General features: G+C 41.8%; 2 protein-coding genes across 2 annotated transcripts in view; one reads left to right on the plus strand and one right to left on the minus strand.

The window, feature by feature from the left end:
• Window positions 1-23542, plus strand: part of LOC149312387 (conserved oligomeric Golgi complex subunit 5-like) — a 193779-nt gene that overhangs the window by 112617 nt on the left and 57620 nt on the right. The window contains exons 8-10 of the mRNA XM_089524517.1: window positions 14170-14335; window positions 15855-15967; window positions 16123-16200. Coding sequence (XP_089380643.1) covers window positions 14170-14335; window positions 15855-15967; window positions 16123-16200 — 357 coding nt within the window. The remainder of the gene's footprint in view (window positions 1-14169; window positions 14336-15854; window positions 15968-16122; window positions 16201-23542) is intronic.
• LOC149312389 (uncharacterized) lies at window positions 1529-2308 on the minus strand. The gene is made up of 3 exons (XM_089526556.1): window positions 2025-2308; window positions 1784-1912; window positions 1529-1665 (listed from the first exon to the last, which is right to left on the minus strand). The coding sequence occupies exons 1-3, from the start codon at window positions 2215-2217 to the stop codon at window positions 1529-1531; spliced, it is 459 nt and encodes a 152-aa protein (XP_089382682.1). The 5' UTR covers window positions 2218-2308.

The raw sequence follows: 23542 nt of genomic DNA on the forward strand, positions 1-23542 counted from the left end.
AAAAAACGCTAAAACTGTAAATATTTACATATATACAAGGGAGGTGATGGGGGATGGCAGGGGGACAGCGGTGGCAGCAGAGACAGCTGTGGCTGCGCATTGCAGATTCAGCAAGAGCGCGGGGACCAAAGGAGAGGAGGCATCTATGATGCTGGTGACACTGGCAAAGTGCAAGCGGACAAGGATGCCAACACCAGCTGATCACCAGCTGGTAGGAGACCACCATTGTTCTTGGGCAGAGCAGGGAAAACAGTTTTAAAGGGGCTTGGGCACTTTAAATGTGCCCATAGGCTTTCTGCCGCCGCTGCTTAGCGCTGCAGCTGCGCAGCTGCGCATCCGCCAGCCGGCAAAAGGAAAAAAAAGCCCCGTTTTTGGCCGCCCGTGAGGAGGGGCAGACAGTCCCGTAGGGAGCTCATGGAAAGGGCACTGGGATTTCAAGAGACGGCACTAGGATTTCAAGAGAGGACACTGGGAGTTCAAGAGAGGAACCTAGAAGTGCAAGTGAGGGCAGTGGAAGTTCAAGAGAGGGCCGTTCAGAACCAGGAGAGATCAATAGACAGGTCAGACCAGGAGCAGAGGCGACTCAACACCACCTTGGAAGCGCAGACTGTTCTGATGGGGCAAATGCTGGAGATCATGAGGGGAGGGCAGGGTGGCCCGAGACGCAGAAGGGTACGTAGGGAGCAGGGTGGAAGAGGCGGGGCTGCTGTCCCCAGGGTTGTGGAGGAAGTGGTTGAGCAGCAGGAGCCCCCAGCAAGAGGTGGAAGAGCCAGGGCTGTCCCCAGGGTCGTGGAGGAAGAAGTAGGGCAGCAGGAGCCCCCAGCAAGAGCAATCCTTCCAGCTGAGGAGCAGGGAGTTGCCATGGAGGTGGAGTTGTCTCAGCAGCCTCTTGCTGGGCCATCCTCCAGCCTCTTCAGTGACTCTGTGGCAGTCCCACCGCCCACACCCCGCCCCCAAAGGCAAAGGGCAACTAGAGGGGGCCTGGGATCAAGGGGCAGGGAGCACTGACAAGGCACTAGGTCCCATGATGTCCCATAAAGACATCATTTCGCCTCCCAGGGCATGTGTTCCCTCCCAGCCCTATCTAATCTATTCTACCCTTCCTGTTCCCTCCTCCCACCATGCCTGGCTCACTGGTCCCCAAACCAGCAATGTCCAAACTCTGTCCTTCCAGGCGTTTGGACTTCATCTCCCAGAATCCCCAGCCACCTTGCCCTGTGGTCTGGGATTCTGGGAGATGAAGTCCAAACGCCTGGAAGGACAGAGTTTGGACATTGCTACCTCCCAGCACTCCTGCCTAGCTTTAGACTGCACAGTTGCGCCTAAGCTGTCACATTCACACACACAGCCACACTGCCGCAGTTGCGCATAATGAACCACACAATTTTTTTTAAAAAATAAACTTTTTTATTCACAATAACAAAACATTTTTTATTTACATATGTACAATATATACAAAGGGAAGGGGGAGGGTGAAGGGGGTGGTGGTGAAGGGGGATGGCAGAGGGGGCAGGGGAGGGAAGCTGCTTCAGGGAGGGGGAGGAGGCGGTGGGGCGGGAAGCCGGCGGAGGATCTCTTGCAGAGTCTCCTCCATGGAGGAGACTCTCTCCGCCAGCTTGTCCACCTTCTCCTCCAGGGCAGCGAACCTCCTCTCCGTCCGGTTCTCTGTGGGGGGAAAAGAAAGAGGATGGTTAGGGTCAGCCTGTGGAGCCCATCACCCACTCCCACAGGCAGGGTTTCTGGGTGCCCCCGCTCCCTTCCCTGGGTTCACCTCTGCACTTACCTTGCTGCCGGGCTTGGAGGACTCGATCCAGGGTCCTGGCATCCAGGGCCAAGTCCCCTGGCTCCCCTGGCAGGCGGCGGCTCGGGCCAGGCTCCTCAGCGGCGGCAACAGCAGCAAGGACTTCAAGCCCTGGAAAAGAGGAAGGAAAGGCCCAAGTTACCATGCTGGCATGGCAGACGAGGGCACAAGTGTCGTGGGGGCTGCAGTCAGGCAACCCCCACCCCTCACCCTAGGGACCTACCTGCCGCCAGAGGAGCCTGCTCTGGCTGCGGAGGGGCCACAGCAGCTGGTCCTGGCTGTGGCCCACCCTCGGGGACATCCTCGTCCCCTGAGGATGGTGGAGAGGGCGACCTGGCACGGTGCCCTCCCTCCCTCCGCCTCCGCCTCGGCCGCACGCCTGCAGAAGGGAAGAGGAGGGATGGCATTGGCACCATGCAGGAAGGAGAGGAGGGCAAGGGAAGGGTCAAGGAGGGGAGGACAGGGCATGGCTAGAGCTCTGACTTACCTGGAGGACGGCGATCTTCTGGTCTGGGCCTATCTCCCCTGACCCACAGGTCCTTCAGCCGCTCAAAGAATGGTGGCCGCCTGTCAACCGGGGGGTGCTCCCCGAAGTCTTCGAGGGTTTCGAAGAAAGATGCCTTCAGAGTTTTAAACTTTACTCTGCACTGATGCATCTTTCTTCGAAACCCTCGCTCTTCGAGGGCACGGGACGCCTGGAGAAAATACCCCCGGTTCGGCTTGTTGGTGCTGGCCATCACCCTTCGAGCGGCTGCCTGCGGCATCAGGGAGTCCAGGAGGATCCCGACCTCCTCATCGGTCCAGTAGGCCATGCGGACCGGGACCCTCCTGCGTGGCTCTGCCATCTTGATCGCCGTCCTGGGGTCTTGCACAGTTGCGCACGGGTATATATGGGCACCTGTGGCTCAGGGCCGTTAGGCCAAGGTGGTCCTAGGCCAATGATAGCTTTCAGAGGAGCAGTTTGAATCTCTCCCCCAATAGATGCCCTCTGGGTGCCCTATTGATACATTCAAATGGGCCATTAGGAAAGCTTGAATTTGAGGGGGATTGATACATTGTCAAAGGGGCAATTGGCAGTTGGAGCTGATGTATCTTTTTCACCCAGGAAAACAGGCGCCAGGAGACCTTTTGTGTGTGTGTGTTTGTGTGTGTCCCCCTCAGGCACGTGGCAAAACATGCCCACAGCACAGATCAGGAATGATAGGCAGACTCAAACTGTGGATAATGGGATACATTTATTCATGTGCTTATGCTATTACAGAACATTGCACTCTGACATCACAGATGATGGCACAGGAGCCATCCTTCAGATTCTCCTTGTCAGAAAAAAAGCTGCCAGGGCATTCCTCACATCCTCCCCTGCTGCCTTCTTGGCATCCTCTTCATCCGCCGTGATTGCTCCCAGGGTGGGCAGCACAAAACGGCGCCTATATCGCATGCCCTCATCCAGGACCCTGCCCTTGGTCTCACAGATGTTGTGCAGAATGACACATGATGCCAGGATGGGCACCACATTCTCCTCTGCCACCTTTGTTCTTGGGCAGGGCGGGGAAAAAAGTTTTAAAGGGGCTTGGGCGCTTTAAATGTGCCCATAGGCTTTCTGCCGCCGCTGCTTAGCGCTGCAGCTGCGCATCCGCCAGCCGGCAAAGGAAAAAAAAAAGCCGCGGTTTGGGCCGCCCGTGCGGAAGCTGCCCCTTTCTTTGCGGCGTCCTCCGAGGCGGCGGTATAGAAGCTACGGGTCCGAAACGGACCCAGGTGAGGCGTCTTCACTGCCCCCCGTGTGGAAGCCCCAACACCTGAAGCACGTCCCCGGGGCGGGCGGTCTGGAGGCTCCGTATTCAGCAGAATACACCTCCAAGACATCTTTCCCTGCCCGTCTGTAGCCCGCCCATGTCTCTATTTAGGCTGATCAGGAGAATTATAGTGACCCACATTACAACTATGGCTCACCAGGAGAATTACCTTAAATGACTAGAATTGTGTCATTAATGTAAGGTATCAGGTTTTTGTTGCCAGAAATCTTGTGAAATCTATTAAAACATCCTTCTATCATGCTGCCACGCCTTGGGAGATTCAACAAAGCAAACACTTACAGATTAATATTTGGATCAGATTTTCCTTTGACTGTAGATTATGCTTTTTTAAAAAAATGTTATTTTCATCATTGATTTATTATTATAACAAGAAAGAACAATCATAGTAGTTAACAAAGTTGATCTCTCCGTGCTAGCTAGAAAAGTGTCATAAACCTTTTATGGTTCAGTTCATATGATCTTCCAAACCTAGTTCTAGAGATTCCAAAATGAACCAGAATCTTCATGTTCACTTCTTCTCCTTTCTTATACCCATGACGTTCATCTCAGATTTGTACTAGCCGTAACTTACCATGACATCTTAGTTTTAAAAAATTGTTAGTGCATGTTTTCTGAACAAAAATAAAATACTATGGTTTGAAGTGGATTTCTAATTCTATTTTGGATGACAGCACTAACCATATATATGTGTGTGTGTTTCTGTATAAATAACATAGGAAACTAAGACAAAAGCCACATATTCAAGGTGAGGGAGGAGACTGTGGAGACTTCTGATCCTTCAAATTATGCTCTAGAAGACTATGGCAGGATACAAACTTCCGCACCCCCCTAACCCTAGTACGTATACAATACGTACAAGATGGCGGCGCCCCTTCCAAATGGAGCTTCTTTTTTGCTCCGCGTGGTTTGGCTGCTACGGCTCCCTCGCGGAGCAAATGGCGCCGGCGGAGGAACGCCACAAAGCGGCGGTTTGTATCCCGCCCAAGTTTTACAAATCTAACAGAGGTGGGAGAGATACATAGCCTCTATTAGATTTGTCACTCTGAGCGAATAGAAACAACAAAGAATCTCAGCTGTGGATGACAGGGTGTCTTGGAGGTCGTTCATAGGGTTGCCATAAGTGACAGCTGACTTGACAACAATTAACAACACCTTAAAACCCAATAACAAGAGGTACTAGTCATACCTTGCTAAACAACAATGCTTCATTTTGCACATTTAAGAATAATAACTTAATAAAATCTAGTAATGAGCTAATAAAACAGATTTTAAAAGCTGCTCTCCTTAAACATGTTATTGTTGTAAGGATCATTTGTTTGAATCTTAACCATCAGTGTTCAAGACTGAATCTGCAGGTTTCTAAAAATTGTACTGCCTAGTTATATTCTGCCTCAAATAATAATGAAAAAACCCACCTCATCTCATCATTCTCAATGCCCAAGTCAAACATATTCCTTCATTGTCACTGCTTTCAGTGAAAGCTCTGTTTAGCTTGGGATTTGTTACTGAACTGTGAGAAACGTACTGAAGATTTGCTTGAAATCACTTCACTACTTTTTAAATAACAGTAGGAAACTGTATGATCTGCTGGCAGTTTTGAAATAATTGTCCTCCGTTTCCCAGCTGATCTTTCTGTGCTTTGCATAGCAAAGTCTGCCGCACAATTTAATTAGGCATCTATGTTGATGTTGTTGCTACAAGTTACATTTTTTAAAATAGAACCAGAAAAGGCAAAAGCAGTGACTGCTGAAAGTAAGTACCACAGCAACCTGTCACGACAACAACATTTCAAACGAAAGGGAATCATGAACTGTTTGAAATGTAATACTGCTTGCCAAATTTCCAGCATCAACTCTGACAGTACAGCTACAGAAGGAAAGGGACAGGAAGATACTGTGTGGATATAACACTCGATATTACCCCCCTGTACACACACACACACACCTACCTACCTACCTACCTACCTACCTACCTACCTATCTACCTACCTACCTACCTTCCAGCAGAGTTAAACAGTAGAGTTGGGATTCTGTTTTAACATATGTTAAATTGCCCATCTGGCATGTTATGAGTTGGACTTAAATAATTCACTCTGCTTTTATCAACCATGGCAACAGTGCAATGCCTTATGCCCTGAAGCCCAGTGATTTATGAATTTAATACCAGAAATAATCTTGGGTACATTGTGTCTTTTTTTCCAGTGCATTTTTTACTGGCTTATACCCTAAACATATAAAGCCCAACTAGAGTTCTCAGGTAATCATTTTAAAATAATAGTGTTAGCACATGATTAATATTGCTTTACGCGGTGGGACCTTAGTATCCACTGGGGTTTGGTTCCAGGATCCCCGTGGATGCTCCAGAACCAACATCTGTGGATGTACAAATGCAATGGCTTAATAAAATGGTATCCCATGTATCAAATGACAAAATCAAGGTTTGCTTTCTGGAATTTATACATTTAAAAAAATATATTTTCAAGCTAAGAATGGTTGAATCTATGGATAAGGAATCTGTGGATACAGAGGAGGGGGAGGCCTGACTGTATGCTGCCTGTTGATTCCATATGTTTCTGATAGTTAAAGTTTGCTGTTAAATTGGAATGCAATCTCTTAGTGTTGGAATGCACTGTTTATAAGGAGAAGATTGCATAGTCAGACTCCCCTATGTCCAGTTACAGAATCTCAGTTAACAGCAAAGTGGGAAAAGACTCCCAACAGAGACACCAAATAGTTGTTGCCAGTCACACACAGTGCTGAGCTGATGGAAACAATGCTCCAGTTTATCAGATGGCATCTTGCACTGATATTCCAATATGCAAGTTATCACACACCTTATTTACTGCATTATTAAGTTATTAGCCAGGATTCCATGATTCTCAATGTACACCCAGCATTGAATTTTAGTGGATTTCAATTTTATTCAGTTTGTCCATTCATTCTCAAGTTTTTCTGTTGCATGCCATGCTGCAGTGATTATGTTAAAAACATGTTAAATATGTCAGAAACTAGCATTGAATAACAGTAGTAGGATTGACTGTTAGGCAAGCAAAGTACTCTCAAAGCTGTATCTGTGGAATCAAGTGGGATGAAAAGTTAGACAGGACCTCTGTATCTTCTAATGCTGTGTTTTAATCCTAGGGAAATTAAAACTGAAATATGGTCAAGTGCTATATATATATTTTTAATAAGAATCCATGTTCCACCACTTGCTGTGAGAGCACAGTTGGCATTACATAAAGAATGGAGAAGTGGTTCGGTTATACAGTCATACATTCTTTAGTCTTCTTTCAGCTGTATGGTAGAAGACGCTGTTTCTTTTCGTGAATTTGCATGCTATCTGGATCTCCTCCCAATACATGTTGACTACATATATAGTCCAACGTAAATAAGAGAGTGAGCATTGCTTCTGTTGGTGATGTACTTTTTTATCCTAGTGAGATTCTTAATCCCAGTAAACCCTACTGATGTCACTTTTTAAGAAAGCTAGGGAGGAATGGTTTGTATGTCTGAGTTAGTAGGTGTCTGTGACTCATGAACATAAAATTAGAACTAAACATTTAGAGACTAGATAATCAGGCATTTGCAAATACTGGTCTGTACTTTCCCAAGCTGCTTAAAAATACCTTCTTATTCCAGCGTACCTCTGCAAGGATTTGTTGTGATTCCCAAACAAACAAGCAAACAAACAAAACTCATCTTCATTTTATTTCTTTATTTAAAAACATTTCTCTCCTTCCCCCACCTACAAAATGTGAAAGTCTCTGATGTTGAATCATGATAACATCCATAATAGCCAATGGTTTTAAAATATCTGTTACAGCATTACTATTTCAATATGAGTCTCCCTCCTCTTCTTCAATGTAGCATTTGATTTTAATGAGGGAACATAGTGAATAATGTTTAGGTTTCTATTTATTCTGTGTCCTGATGGTTCCTGCTCCCCACCAAGGGGCCAATTTTCATTGCTGTGGCATGCTGCTTGAAAAATATTAGAAATGAAACCTGCTCTGTGAAATATTGCCTAACGGATGGTCTTACAGCTAGATGTTGCTTTGGAGAATAGAAGAAGTACATATTTGTGATCTAAATGTTGCAAGCCTTTACTTACATAAGTAGTATCTATTTGTGGATAAATTAACACCCATATTTTTCAGCTTATTCATGAAGGAAAATTTGTGTAATCATCTGAGCATCACATAAAATATAAATATATAGGTACATATTCAAGGAAATTAAGGTGCTTTTTTAATTAAAAAAAAACGATTACTTTTCACCCTAATACCAAAGAGAAGCATTATTAGTCATTCTGTTTGCATTTCTTATGAGACAGGTATGTTCAGTTTGTTTTATGTTAATTTATCATCTTAACAAATGAATGCATATACTGTATATCCCTGTCTTGCTTTTCCACTTATGGCAGTATGAGTATCGCAAGAACATACTGCCAAATATTATATGTCTAAGTCTTAGCAGACATAATTTTTTTCAGGGGTTTATGACATTTTGAACCCATTCTTAAAAACACCACAAAACCATTTCTCATGTTACATAGTAATAGTCGCTGCTGATACCCTATTCTGGCCAATTCTTACTGATCCATCATCACGATGTGGTACAGACTCAAATTCTGTCTCTGTTTACATGTGATATATGCAGACTTTTTTTCATTTCCTTGGACATAAGTAATAAAACTGAACTTTAATCTCTATTTCAGCGTCATTTTCCTCTGTTGTTCAAGCTGCCACTCTTTGTATTTCTCTGATTCATTTCAAAAATAACATTGTTAATTGTTAGAGCCAGTCCCTTCCTGATAAGATGTATTGTGTTAAATTATTTTCCCCAGTCTTTCTAATTCCATTTGTGTCTTGTGCTGTTGACTGCTTGATTGTTAACAGGTTCTGAAGTAATGAGATTAGTTGAGCTATGAATACATGCCCAGCATTAATGGATAACATCTGTGTACACCAGAATCAAAACTGTGTCTGATGAACCTGAGGTCCTGCAAAAGAAGCATAATATATTTTCTTTTCTTTTCTTCCCTTGGGTTGATAATCTGATTTCAGTTATTTCTTCTTCTGTATAATCCCCTTTAGACCTATAGGTTCTCCATCTTGTTTTCTCTCCAGGCTGCTCATTAAATTCTGAATAATTGCATATTGAGGCAGAAGTGTTCTTGCTTAAATTTATGCCACACACACACAAGATTACATTTTATATTCCATGGTGATGATTCGTCAGGTAAACCTCTACACAAATCGTTAATGCAAAAACACAGCTTTGTCTTTTTCCCATACATACAGTATGAATTGAAATGGTGTGCATGTATGTGAGTGTTAGTGAAAAGCTACCTATATTGTTTGATGGTGTATATAATAAGTAATGAAGGATTACTAATTTGTATTTAATCATCCTGGCTGTGTCTGGGGCAGCTTGGGAGTTCATGGTTGCATTCGCATCCCATGGGAGCTTGAAGGGATGCCCTCCCTCTACCCCATGTTTGTAAATTGGATGGGATTATCTGTACAGTCAGAGATTTTTGAAATAACTAGTTAATCATCTTGCTGTGTTATTAACAGTGTGGTTTAACTCATTAAATTTCCTGATTGATGCTGAAGCTAATCCTGTGCTTTGATGAGTTAATTGTTTTTAGAATGCATTGCCCCTTTCTCTGGCAGAGTCAGTGGGAGAGGAAGGACTAATGAGAAGAAGTAGTAGGGTTGGAGGAAGTACATCACGTGCCTCTGTTGCTAGGTAGCAAAACCCAGCAGAAGAATAGCTGGGATGCATTTGAAGAGCTGGGATTAGAAAGCAATTGACCAAAGAAAAGGAGGGAAAGAAATAAAAATGAGTCTTGGTGCGGACAAGGGATTTGTTTGATTAGCCCTTAAGCAGCCATGGTCCTTAACAGAATGTCAGGCCCTTTAGGCCTGCAAGGCTAGTGCTATCCCTTGCCCCACCGACTGGCCTGTGTGTCTTTTGGGGCCAGAGTGAGGGGACGAGTTGTGATGCTCTTCAGTTTTCCTTCACTGTTATTTTTATTTGTATTATATATTATTATATAATATGTAATACTATTTATTATTTGGGGTGAGCTGCAGTGGATCCCTTTTGGTATGTCTATTGTTGTACTGGTTGCTTGGATAACCAGATTGGTCACTGGAACATCTAGGTCGGACCATATAACACCAGTATTAAAATCTCTTCATTGGCTGACGATCAGCTTCTGGGCACAGTACAAAGTGTTGGTTATTACCTTTAAAGCCCTACGTGTATTGGGCCCGAGTTACTTGAGGGAACGCCTCTCTACACAATCTGCCCCGTACTCTCAGAATATCTGGGAAGAATTTACCAGAGCATGCAAAGACCAGGTTAACAACAACTTCCCACAGAGCGTTCACTGCCGTAGCTTCTAAACTGTGGAATGGCTTGCTGGAGGAGAACCGTCTTATTACCACCTTAGATGCCTTTAAGAAGGAGCTTAAGACGGATCTTTCAGTCTTTGTCCTTTTATTGGCCCCAATTCCTTTCCTAGTCCAGTCACTTAATAAGTGACTTAATGATGAAGTTGTCCAGGTGTTTGTGGATTTCAATGGCTTCCCTGTGCATTCTGACCTGATAATTATTATAAGCTTTATTTACAGACAGAACTTAAGTTAGTATCTTTTCCAAGTTGATTATCCAATTGTGTGGATACATTATGTACAGCACTTTACTTCTTACAAACTGTCTTTGTTCCAGTTCCTTCACTGCCTTTATTTCCACCTGGACCGGTGTTTTATTTCTCTAAACACAAGTTCTAATATCGCTCCTTCGTCAGGACTATGAATCCTGTGAAAGTCTGGCTCAATTCACGATTAACATTCCCTCAGAACAAAGCGGGTATGAACCACCAGGATCTGACTCTTCACTTCTGACAGAACATGACACATTCTTACTCCTATTAAGAGGGCATGCTCTTTTATAGCCGCTCATCAGGCAGGCCCCCAGCTTTGCAGCCAGCCTAACTGATTGACTGTTGGAAAATCCCACTCCGCCAGTGACTCTCCTTAATGTGCTTTCCAGTTTTTTGCTCTATTCCATTGTTGGACAAATCCAAGTTGGGGGAAGACTACTGTAAAATGGGGGGTGGGTATGCCTTTGAAAGTGCCATTTAAAAAATATATTCCTAGGATCAACAGTGTAAACCTCCTTCACATTATCTCTTAAGTCATGTGGTCTGTCCTGGAAACATATGTAATTAATTAATTAATTATAATTTACCTTTTAAAAAGGTTTCAGTTATTAGTCTTGCTAGTACAGTAGTCCCTTCCCTTATGCAGGGGATCCGTTCCAGACCCCCCACATAAGGGAAATTCTGCATACGCTCGAGCCTCATTAAAGACAATGGGGCTCGTGTTTGTGGCGGCGCATGACAGCGTGCAGCATGGGTGCATGCCATTACTTTTTCCGGCACGCAGCGCTACTTCTTCCAGTGCGGCTTTCAGCGTATGCTGAAAGCTGCCTATATCATTTATACTCAATGTAATATATATCCCGTATACTTACTGTATAATATATATCAAGTATATACTATATAACGAGTATACTCACTATAATGACTTTATTTCCCAATTTTTGAAGTTTAACATTATCAAATTAATTTTCAAAGCTGCCGTTCCAAGCTCTACTACTGCTATAGGGGACAGTTATTTATAGGCGGGAAAGCTAGAAATAACTCTGTTGTCATGGAGAGCTTTCTGCCATTTCCACTGGCACTTCGGCCTTAATCTCTGCTTAGAACAGAGAGATGACCCAGACCAATTGTTCCCAAGCATCTTCAAACCAGACAAAGAACCATAACAGCATTTTCGTATTCTGAGGAATTAAGGTTTATGAAAAGACAGCTGTATTGCCAGCTGACACACAACTAATGCACATGAAGTTCATGGGCCACATGTTGTTCTCCCCTGCAATAAACTGTTGTCAATGTGTTGTTGATAACATGCAACTCTACCTCTCTCTTTCTTTTGCTAGTACTAAGAACCCCCTGAACAGTTGTCTGCGAACCATTTTGGAGATGTATAAAGTATGACAAGTTGAGACTTAATATCAATTAAGGTCTGAGCAGACAGAGAGGAAAAACTGGACCATTCCTAGGTTTTCCCAATTCAACTGAAACCCCTTGTCCTCAGGGCCCACTCCCAAGGTGGACCGAACACCCACAGGCAAACTGCAAGACATGGTGTCAAGCCATGTTGCCGGATTATTATTTTTTGCCTCCACCCCATGCATGCGTACCATCGCATGAATAACCCCCTGTGATTCCCAATTACCTCCCTTGTCCTGCCCAGCTGCCATCCCATTGGACCAGCCACACAGTCGCACAAGCAACGCACTGCCTGTACAATGTATCAGTGCACCCAGTGACACTTTGGCAAACCATAACCATGGAGGCCCCCCATGCATACCATCTTCCCCCATGGCCCCTCTGTAGGACTGGCCAATGTGTCCATGTTTTTATTACATCCATTGCTTTATTGGTGACCTGCTGTGTTGGTCATTATTTTGCTTCATGGAGTGTGTGGCAGCTCGCTGGTGTGAAGGGGTTGATGGTGCATCTGGCCACTCATGCCCCTGTATGTTTAACAAAAGAAAAACACCATATAGCTAGTAATGGCACCAGTGGGTAAGCCTCACCAGGCCCAGGGCACATGCTCAAGACCACTTCTGTAAGCCACCTTGGCCTCCTTCTATTCCCTCACTCTCATCCTGCTGTTTATATGCTGGTGCAATAATGCATATGTTTCATGTTAGAGTGAAGCAAAAGGGGTTTATTTTGCTCTCATTTTTTGCCCTGGAGTGTGGGTTCATCAAGGTTTCACCCCGTTTCAGCTTTGTGCGTTGTATAAACTGATTTTTTTTTGGCCAGTCCGGACAACCCCCCTAGCCTAGAGGGAGGTACTGTTGATAAGGAATATTTTAGATTTGAAGGGAGGTGTGACACGTTTTTGGGGTGAGTTTTCATTTCCACTGAAGGAGTAAGTGGGCAACCTGGAGCTTAGCATCATGGAAGTATAGGTTATTAAGAATGCCTTTTATCTGCTTTTGGCTGCTACGCCAGCTGTGTCCCCACATCATCATCATCATCATTTATCTATATACCACCTTCCTCCCAGTATAGGGACTCAAGGTGGCTATATGGAGACAATGTATTTCATATATGTATTGGTGCCAGGTTGAAAAGGATATCATCTTATCACCTATCACTGCATCTGTTTTTGCTAAGCTAAAACATAGGGCTTTTTTGCTTTCACTCACAGGTGTTTAGCCTAGGTTCTTCATGTATTCCCAGAAATGGAGAATTCCTTGAGAGAATTTGTCATATAGAGCTTGTTCTTTTAGCTATTGTAATTGTTGTAATCTGAACATAAAGACTAGCTATATTGCACTGTGTGTTTTATGTATGAAGACTTAAAAAGAAAATCTAACTTGTGCTATTATGTATGCATTACCTGTACATTGTTGTATTGACTTGTGGAGCCCATAAAACTTGAATTACAAGGATGTTTTCATTGAAAAAAATGCATTGAAATAAAGGAGTTTGCTCTGGCAATGCAAAGCACTTCAGTTCAAGTGTGTAATAGTGACCTTGCTTACCAACTCAGAGAGAGAAACAGAGAGAGAGTACATGCACATGCATTTCCATTTTAAAACAACCTTTGTAAGGTCCAAAGATCACAGCAACAAATAGTTATTTGGAAGTAAATACATTTAGGAACAGTTTGTCAATTGGTAAGATTGCAGTCGTGTACACACTTAACCGAGAGCAACTCCCAGTGAATTCATTGAGGCATTTTGCTTTCTGAGCAGACATACATGGAATTTGAAGTCGAATGCTTTCATGGTTGGCATCCATAGTTTTTTGTGGGTTTTTGGGCTATGTTGCCATGTTCTAGAAGAGTTTATTCCTGACGTTTCGCCAGCATCTGTGGCTGGCATCTTCTCTAGGAAGGAACTACTTGAAAATGAATTTTGGAAATATATTTTAAGAAATTATTAATAGATAATGCCAAAAAACACAGAATAATCATTAGAACAAATGGTATTAATTGTAATCCAACTAGCATACATCATGGTACAAAGCATGGGTATGCATTATCTACATTTTAAATTGCTTTTCCTTCACTGTACAATATACTACTTTATTGCCAAATTGGAAAGGAAAACAATAATATGACATTACCAATATCACCTGGCTCATTCTAGAATGATATATATTGATGAGCCATTCCATCTAGATGGATAGGCTCTATTAAGGATGTCACAAGTATGAGTTTGCAGAAACTGAGCAGTGCAGGGGGGCCCTTGGAAATATCTCATGCACAGGGTTGCAATGGGTCAAGATCAACTCAAGGGTGGTTAACAACAACAAATACAGTCATCATAGTTTTAGATAGTAGCCACTGCTAGTTTTATTCTCCATGAAATCTCTCACACTGATGACCAGGTTGTTTGTGATTCATACTTACTGACACTTTCTTCATTTTCTGTTTTCTTTTCTTGCCCTGTCTAGAATCCTACTCAAGTAGGTACCGCCCTTCAGGTTTTCCATAATCTTGGAACTTTGAAAGTCACAATTACTAATGTTGTGGATGGATACTGTACATCCTTGGAGGAGAACATCAGTAATGCCTTGGATATTAAAGTTTTGACTCAACCCTCTCAAACAATGGCTAGAGGTACTGTGCTTTTTTGTGGGGAAGGGATATGATGTGAAGGTCTTTATTAGATGAGTGCCTCTATTAGAAGTGTGCCTGGTAATTTGACAAGATCACTGTAAAAGAAATAAAGCACAGTTCTGCATGTTCTCACTGGTCTTCATCACATTTTACTGTTTGCTAAGCTGTTTCTTTTTATGTGATGATACTGCAAGCTGTAACATGGAAAAGTCACATTGAAGTAAATACAGTCCCTCTATATAGCAAAAGCAGATTTATAAAATTGCAACATCATTTTGAGCTTCTGGTTTAATTTGTGCATTGCATTTTAGCAATGCATTATGTAGGCCTTTGAAACCTTTCTGTAAAGGCTTATAATCTTGCCCTGCTTTAAAAAATCACATTAAATCTTCATGAGAGAAATTTCTTCATTTGGCTCTGTACTATAGGGATTTGGGGTCCTTTCTATGAAAGTATTTAAATGCAATATAATAGTGAATTGTTGATGGATTTGAGGACACAATTCTTCTAACATTTTGGATGCACTCCAGGAAATATCAAGCTTGCTTAACTCTCATTGAAAATGGCAGTGCTTAAGTTCTTATAATATTCTGATGCAAATGACTTATCCAAGAGTGACTGACCCTCGTCTGAAAAGGAAGTCTTCACCTCATTGCTATCCCCACTATTCCTTCAAGCTGTTGAAGGGAATGCAAATGGGAGCTACCTTGTTTTGTCTTCAGAGTGTCCTTCTGAGATAGAGAGACTCCAATTCCTTCCACAATGTGGAGTCAAGTTGGATGCATTTACTAGTCCCATTGACTAACCCCCACTGCTTTTTAAACACTGGAGGCAAAGGTTTATGGTGAGGCTTTTGCCATACTATTATATTCTCCATATGATTTGGAACCCAGTAGTTTGTTCTATACATGTTCTCCTGTAACAAAATGAATGATGACTTGGCAAGGTGATGAGGACTTGGTGGAAGGAGAAGGCCAGATAGGACCTTCGTGTTCTCTGGTCATATTATACTAATCCAATGAGGTTAATGACTTGCCCAAAACCAAAGATGATCCAGTGTGCTTCACCACTGCCTGAGAGTTTAAATCCCAGTCTCCTTGGTGCAAATCCAACATTTTGGCCACTTTACCATACTGAACCAAGGCCCGTTTGCTTCCCCTTCTACTCTGTGGTAGTTTTACAGTAAAAATGGGGAATATCAAAAGAGCTTTGGACTATAAGTCCCATGAACCCCTCACCATTGGTGTGCTGACTAGGGCTTATTGTAGTTGTAGTCCAACACTGTCTGGAAGACAACAAGTTGCCCACAAGTTGCTTTACGATATTCTGTTTTTATATATTCAAGTGGTATAAGTCATAAGTCTAAAACTAATTGTAGTTTAGAGCATACTGTTAGAACTAAAGGACTTAAGGCTTTCTCAGTTGTGCAAGTTTGAGAAGTCCTGGATAATCACAGTGTTTTAGCAAAGCGTATTAAAAATAACAAAGAGTGTTAAAAATATTCTCTAAAAACCTTTAGGTGGTCCTGGGCGTGCAGCAATGCCAACACCTGGAAATACTGCAGCCTTTAGAGCATCTCTGTGGACTAATATGGAAAAATTGATGGATCAAATCTGTGCTGCTTGTGGACAGGTATTCAGTCATTTAAATTTTCCTGGATGACCCTTGCGGTCTCTTCCAATTCTATGATTCTATGAAATGTCTCCTTTCTGGCTTGACATTGTCTCAGAGCTACTATAAAATGTACCAATAAGTCAGACTTAGAACATTTTCCTTTTTCTCTACAGGTACAACATCTGCAGAAAGTATTGTCTAAGAAAAGAGATCCTGTTACACATGTTTGCTTCATTGATGAATTAGCAAAGGTAATGCTTTCTCCCCATCCTTCTAGCAAAATGCTCTTATTACAGGAGAGGGTGGTGGTAGTTTCTATTTAAAAATTCAAGGTATCCATTGTTTAATTAAAATAATAACACAATGGTGAGAGGCCTTAGTCAGAAACACGTTGATGGTTAGTTATTGATTACAATAACATTCACCTGGTGGGCAAGAACAATTCACCATTTGAAGTAGTATGTGCCTGGGACTCTTTCAAACTAGGCCCATGGCTGCTGTGTTGAAATGTTAGCATACCAATACATTCTGTGCTTGGCCTATAGATTAATAGTGTTAACAAGAGTGCATGTGAGATGACCCAGTTTCAACAAAATACGAGGCATGTGCAGTGCATTGTGGCGTAAATTCTTTCTTGTCTTGTGTCACATTCACATTGGGTTTTCTTCCCCTTTGGCTTGGATTGAAAGTAAGGTGAGGTTGCCTGTCATTGTACTAAGTTTATTTGCTCTCTAACAGCAGACTCATCCTGGAGATGGGGAACCCTCTCCAATATAAGCAATTGCAGCCTAAGAAGAGTCAGCAAACCCTTGGCTATGTGCCCAGGTCCTTTCCAGTCACACATTGCAGGCTTTTGGGCTTCAGCCATTGCTTATTGCCCTTTTTTGTTTGTTTATTTGAAAGAACAATAAAATATCATTATGGGTCTTTGGAAATGATTATTGTTATCTTTCCCGGTAACTGAATGAATGAATAAATGAATGAATTGACTCATCATTATTATGTATTCCTAAGATAATGTGTTTTCACATGTCATGTAGCACGATCTAGTCAGTTTGGTCCATTTTCTCTTTGAAAAACAATTACCAATGTTTTTTGTCTATTGTAGTTTCTTTTAGTTTTGATATAAAGACCTATTATCATCTTCTAATTTGTATTGTTTTATATTATTATTTAGAAGAAGCTGATTAATAGTTTTCTCAGGGACTAAGGACAGTCCTGAGACAGCTATTTATGTGTCATAATGTGTGAGGGAGAATCCCTTCTCCTCATGTTTAACTTCTAAATTTATGCAGAATGAAAAGAAAAAAAAATCCCAGTTCCTTGTGCTGGTTTATTGATACCAACATTTTAATTTTTTTACATGGAGCGGACACTGCTCATGTTCATTGTTTACAACCTAAAAATTAAACCATATTCTTTATTTTGATGTGCAGCCCATGTGCCATTCCACTCCACTTATGGAGTAAGTCATACTAGTGCTTATTTTATTCAGGAGTGTTAGAAATACTAGGTGAGATAACTTAATATCTGTCTTGGATAAACTGGTAGAAAGCATGCTTAAGAAAAAATTATTTAAAAAATAGGCTTTGTTGAGGAAGAATTTTGTAAAGGAAAGCTTTGCCTCACTAACCCTTTCCATGACAGTGAATCTACAAGTATGTGGAAAGGGTTAGAGCCTATTATTTTATGATTTAATGTAATCCTCTTGTCTTCCTTCCTGGCTACCAAGTAAATTTAATTCCTTGACTATTCTGTCCTTGCATCTGAGAATGAATATTGTGGTAGTGTTCTCTCTGCAAAGTGAGAAAAGAAATATTCATCTTCACAGAAAACAGGATTTTTTGCACAAAAATGTTTTTTTTTCTTCTCCAACAATACTTTGAAACATTGAATACCAGGAGAAAAGTGTGCAGAAATGTTGGTGGTCTGGATGCATGTTCCTGCCTGTTAAGAAACTCTTTTTTCAGTCAGGGAATGAATAATTGTTAATATTCTTTTCATCCTTGCTGCCATGTATCAATTTAATCAAGTCTTATACAGCCTTTAGAAGATAGGGCCTTTGGAGTAGTCTCCAGAGCATGGAAATCCAGAGTTGAAAGATAGGCATAAAGAATACCTCTGTTCATGCCTCATAGATTAGTTTTGACATATAGGCAAACAAGGAGTTGTGATACCTCAATGGTATAGTACATATTTTTCCTACAGAAGGCTCAAGGATCACTCGTTGCTTTCTCCAACTAAAAGGATCTGAAGATACAGTGTGGGAGGGAGGTGGTCTATTAGGTGGAATCAAATCTTCATGTGAACTTTATTAAAACTACCCCTCTTTGAGGATTACTATAAGTGGAAATAAATAAATAAAATGATCTTCAGGCTATGTGTATAAAATATATAATAAACATAAATGAATTTCATGTTTATAAACTTGATTTCATCTCCAAAATATCTCATTATGTATATGCAAATATTCCAGAACCAAAACACTGAAATGCAAAACACCTCTGGTCCCAAGAATTTTAGATAAGGAAGATTCAACTTATATTGATCTTAAGCATGAATCCTTGGCATTTTTGGAACAATCCCTGTCCCCTCCAGTGCATATTTTTCTGCATGTTCACTGTAGAGCTGTTTCATTTTTAACCCTAAATGATGTTTATATAGTTCTTAACATAATGCCAGTACATATGTGGTGAGTTCATTCCAAGAATATCAGTGACATTGCTGTGGTGCAAATGAAAAATTTCCTTCTCCTGTTACTGATAAAAAAACTAAAAATTGTTCTCTTGTTTTCTGTCACAAGTAGGACCTTTGTAACTGCCTGACAAACTATTGTAATTCAGAAATGCCTGTGTACTCTCAGTGTCTGTTGAGCAATTATGATAGCCATATGGGAGTGCAGGAACAGTTGATGCTGCTGCCAGCAGTTATAAATATGCTGATAATTTTGCAACAAGAACATGGAAGTTCCAATATTAATCAAAAGGCAAAGCAATTTCTTGTGTAATTCTATTCCCCCTCCCCCCAGTTTATATAAACTATCTAGGAAATGAAAGTTAGATCTTTGTGCCCCTATTATTAAGCTCAGTTAACAGTACAACATGGTAAAAGTTGCCCATTTTAAAGAGCAGTTTGAGCAGACAAGAATATGAACCCTGCATTTTACATTCTGTTTGCTAATTACTCTTAGTAAGGTCAACATTATCATTGTACAGTAGTCGTCTTTTGCAACAGCTGCAGCAGATTCACTTTAGGTGTCTTGTCTGTCTCCTTGGTGACTTGAAACGCAAGTCTCATCCTGGGAAACACTGTGGACTTGGCTTTATGAAAAATGAGGCCTTTAAGAATGGAATGCCTGGTTGAAAAAAACCACAATATTATATGGTTTTTTGTTACCTTATTCAGATGCAGCAGTACCTAAACAATAGTTTAATGTAAGTGAATGTGCTTTGCATGCTTCCTCTACCTACAATGTGGAGATAATAAGCTTTTACTTCTGATTTAACCATAATTTGCACTATTTTTCAAATCTGACAATTAGCTAGAAGTTCTGCGCCTCACACAGATGGGTTTTGCACCTGCTCAGAGACCACAAGCAGAAGGTTCTAGAACTGAATAGCATGAAAGGAATCCTGCCCCCTCCCTACAACACATGTAGCTTAACCTGCCAAAACTACTCTCCCTTCAGTTTCTCTCCATCAACAGTGGAAGTAATATTGATCAGGTTTTTTCTCAGTGCTTTCTTCCACCATATACTTCCCCTCTCACTTCACTTGCATCAAGTAAAACTGTTCATCTTTCACCTTGTATGTGTCAGTATCACCACAACTGATGTGATGCATAATTACCCTACAAAGAAAATAAACACAGGCCTGGGTTTAACTGTATTTGAGATGTGCCCCAAATTCCTGGTAGTTGTCTTTTAGTTTTTTGCTCACAATTAACTCTCATGCCATAAACTGTCTTTGGTTTCTTAAGAGATTTTTTTGTCTGACATAGAAAACTACCCAAAAGCATAGGTATTTTAGTCTGAAAAATCAGTATGCAAAGGGATTTTGTAGCACCTTTGAGACTAACTGAAAGAAAGAAGCAGGTAGTATGACCTTTCATAGAATAGAGCCTATTTCCATGCCTCTGAGGAAGTAGATTCAAGTCTACAAAAGCGCATGCTATCTGCTTGTTTCTTTCAGTTACCCTCAAAGGTGCTATAAGATTATTGTTTCTGTTGTAATCCATCTTGATTCCTCCGTGAAAAGGCGGAATATAAATAAATAAATTATTATTATTATTATTATTATTATTATTATTATTATTATTATCCTTTTGCATAGAAAACTACTGCTTGAGTAGCACAAATCTAAAGTTCCTGTTGTTAACATTGGTGTGTTTGTAGGCTATATTTGACCAAGGAGTAGAATAGTTGGAAACATGGCAAAAATTCTATAGTCATACTCCTCTGGTGTCAGCTCTGGCTAATTATTTTCTTTTTATATACATTGATCTCTGTTGTCAGTTGTTTTGAGGATTACTAATTTTGTCATATTATATAGGACATATTTTACACATGGATGCCATACAAAAATAGTTTCCCCTCTTGAATCAACTGCATAGATCGATGGACTGGAAAATGGTTTAACACCTGGCTGGGTCTTTTGGAAGGACAGGAGATTGAGAGGAGGTGACTGGGATGAACAGCCCGCAAGAGTGGATGGCCGACTGTACTTTTTAAAAAGTACATTGTGTGTTCTTTGTTGTTATGTAAGAAATGCCTACTTTAAATTTTACACTGCTTTAGAAAGCCCAGAGGGCCTTACATTGTGAGTGTAAACTGATCAGGCTCTCTATTATGCTTAGCAGTGGAACAAAACTGAATGTTTAAACAATAGGAATTGTGATGGTGTTTGTTGGGGTGCGACCTCTTAAATATGTCGTATAGACGACATCAGGAATGTTGAAGTGGTTATTGTTCAAAAGTCTGATTCAGAACACCACAGAGAGATATCAGGGGGCTTGAGAGCTTGTATATTTCTGTACTGATTTTTTTTCTACCAAAAACGGTAGCTTTTGTTCATAGTCTAACATTTGGCAGTTTCGTTGCTATAGAAATAGTGTGTATGGATCTTGCTTAGTTCAGTCCCATGAGGGCCTGTAGTACAGAAACATTAATTAATTTATTTTTTTACAATCCTGGATTATGACTTAAAAACAGTTAGGGACTACTTCAAAGACATTCTGACTTCAGCATGGTTTTCTCAAAACTGTCTTTTGGGCTCTTGATTAGAAAAGAATATAGTCCTCATTATTATTCAGAGGTTTGTTTTGGAAAACTGCAGCAAATGCCTGCATAGTCACATTCTCTGTATAGCTTTACATTTCTAAGGATTCTGACAGTAGTTTTTTCACATTTTCGACTTACTAAAATATGAAAAAGCAGTATCATGTGGGATGCTGGCTGTGTTGCAGAAAAATGACTGGAATCTGTGTCATTATGGGTCATCATGGGTCTTTGTATTTTTCATATATAAATAGCACTGTTTTCCTCACATAACCAATTATCTGATGCAGATATTGTTGTTGTGTGCCTACAAGTTGTTTCGACTTACGCCAATACTAAGGTGAAACTATCACACTTTTTTTGTGGCAAGACTTGTTCAGGGAGGGGTTGCATTTGCCTTTCTCTCAGGCTGAGAGAGTGTAACATTTTCAAGGGTAGCCAGTAGGTTTCCATGTCAAGCAGAATTTGAACCATGATCGTCAGAGTCATAGTCTAGCACTCAAACTGGTACACCACACTGACTTTACCTCTCAGGAATACCTCAGTCAACAAAGCCTCTGACAAAGACGTTACTTTTGACAGAGGTCCTTTGCAAACCAGTCGGGTTGGGGGCAGAGTCGGGGAGTACTGTCTACACTATGCACACCCCACCTCTGCCCTCAGGCTGGCGTGGCACCATGACACATGGCAGCATAGGACTCCTCTGGTGCTGTGTATGTATGGAGCAGTGCTGAATGAGCGACGTAAAGCCATGGCGCTGCCAGATTGGGGCAGCTATCACGCCCTGGAAAGGCCAGATCGGGGTCACGGCATGCGGTTGCTGCGGCCCAATCTTGCTGTAAAAGGGGCAGCTGGGAGATGCCCCTTCAGGGCTGTCTGTACAACCACTAAGTTTTTTTACATCTCCCAACCTCCCTTTTTCTTCCTTGTCCTCTGCTTGCTGCAAGTTTTTTTAGCAGCATCAGCATTGGGGGAATGGTGAAATACAGCTGGAAAAACAGTATAGGATTGCAGCAACATGTCTACAGTAGCCAATGCAACAAAGCTTGACGTGAGGGAAATAGGATTGTACTCTAGCTGATACTCCTCTAGCTGTGTGTGCCTGCCTTTGATAGGCTACAAGGGGGAGGAGGAGGAAGGAAGAGGAGGAAGAGCAGAGGTAGCAGGGGGAAGAGGAGAAGGAGGAGGAGGAGGAGGAGAGAGGATGAAGAGCAGTGGCAGTGGCAGTAGTGAGGGAAGAGCAGGAGGAAGAAGAGGAGGAGGGAGAAAGGAAGAGAAGGAGGAGAACGAAGAGATGGCAGCAGCAATGAGGGAAGAGGAGAAGGAGGGAGGAGGAGAAGCAAGGAAGAGGAGGAGAGACGAGGAAGAACAGTGGCGGTGACAGGGAGGGTAAGAGGAGGAGGAGGGAGTAAGAGACGCAGCTGCCCACTGTGGCAACATGTGCTTTGGGGGGGGGGGGAGGAGGCAGCAAAGTCCCATTGTCACCAATGGTGACCACACTATCATTGAGGACAGTGGGGCTTGAGCATCCATGGATTTTGGTATCTGCGAGGGGATCCAGTACTGATTTTCTTTTGGAATTCCTTGTTTCACTCATAGGTTTGGGATCTGGTCTTTAGTGCCTCTGCCTTCCCTGAACTCTGCCTGCACCTGTGGGAGTTCTCTTTCCATGTATGGTTGAAGTCTGTGTTGCAGAATTTTGAGCATCACTTTGCTTACATGTGAGATTAGTGGTATGGTCCTATACTTGCTGCAGTCTTTTGTATCTCCTTTTTGTGTGTATGGGGATATATATTGATCGCTTCCAATCTGTTGGCCATCATTTTGTTTTCCATTTCTGTTGGCGTATATTGGTTAGTATTAATGTTGATTCTCTCAGTGTGGATTGTAGTATTTCAACTGGAATGCCATCTGTTTCTGGTGATTTATTTTTCCCCATTTCTCTTATTGCAGTTTCTTCCTCACTTTTTAGAATTAGGATTCTTCTTCATTCCAGGCATCCTTCATCCCCCCCCCCCCCCCCCCCCAAAATCTCTTTGGTATAGCTCTTCTGTGTACTGCCTCCAGTGTCTTTTTATTCTTTCCTGGTCTTGAATTACGTTGATTTTATTGTCATGGAGTGTGCCGGTCCTTGGTTTGAACTTCCCTTTGATTTCCTGGATATTCTGGAAGACATCTCTAGTTTTTATTTTTGTTGTTGTTGTTGTTTTCTATTTCTTTGCATTGGTTGTTGTAGTAGTTGTCTGTCTTTTTGCAGATTTTAGTTAGAACTAAAATTGATTCTGTCTGTGCACTGCAGCAGTTCTGTTGGTATGTCA

Source organism: Sceloporus occidentalis, unplaced genomic scaffold (genome assembly GCF_023333645.1).
Source record: "Sceloporus occidentalis isolate IW3139 unplaced genomic scaffold, rSceOcc1.0.p SCAF_5, whole genome shotgun sequence".
NCBI classification, from domain to species: domain Eukaryota; kingdom Metazoa; phylum Chordata; class Lepidosauria; order Squamata; family Phrynosomatidae; genus Sceloporus; species Sceloporus occidentalis.

What these genes read in the sequence shown, in the direction of transcription:
- LOC149312389 (XM_089526556.1), bottom strand. Translation starts at nt 2,217, where the DNA reads ATGGTGCCAATGCCATCCCTCCTCTTCCCTTCTGCAGGCGTGCGGCCG. An exon ending in GCAGGCTCCTCTGGCGGCAG is followed by an intron (nt 1,913 to 2,024) that starts GTAGGTCCCTAG and finishes CCTCTTTTCCAG; the next exon opens with GGCTTGAAGTCCTTGCTGCT. An exon ending in CCTCCAAGCCCGGCAGCAAG is followed by an intron (nt 1,666 to 1,783) that starts GTAAGTGCAGAG and finishes TTCCCCCCACAG; the next exon opens with AGAACCGGACGGAGAGGAGG.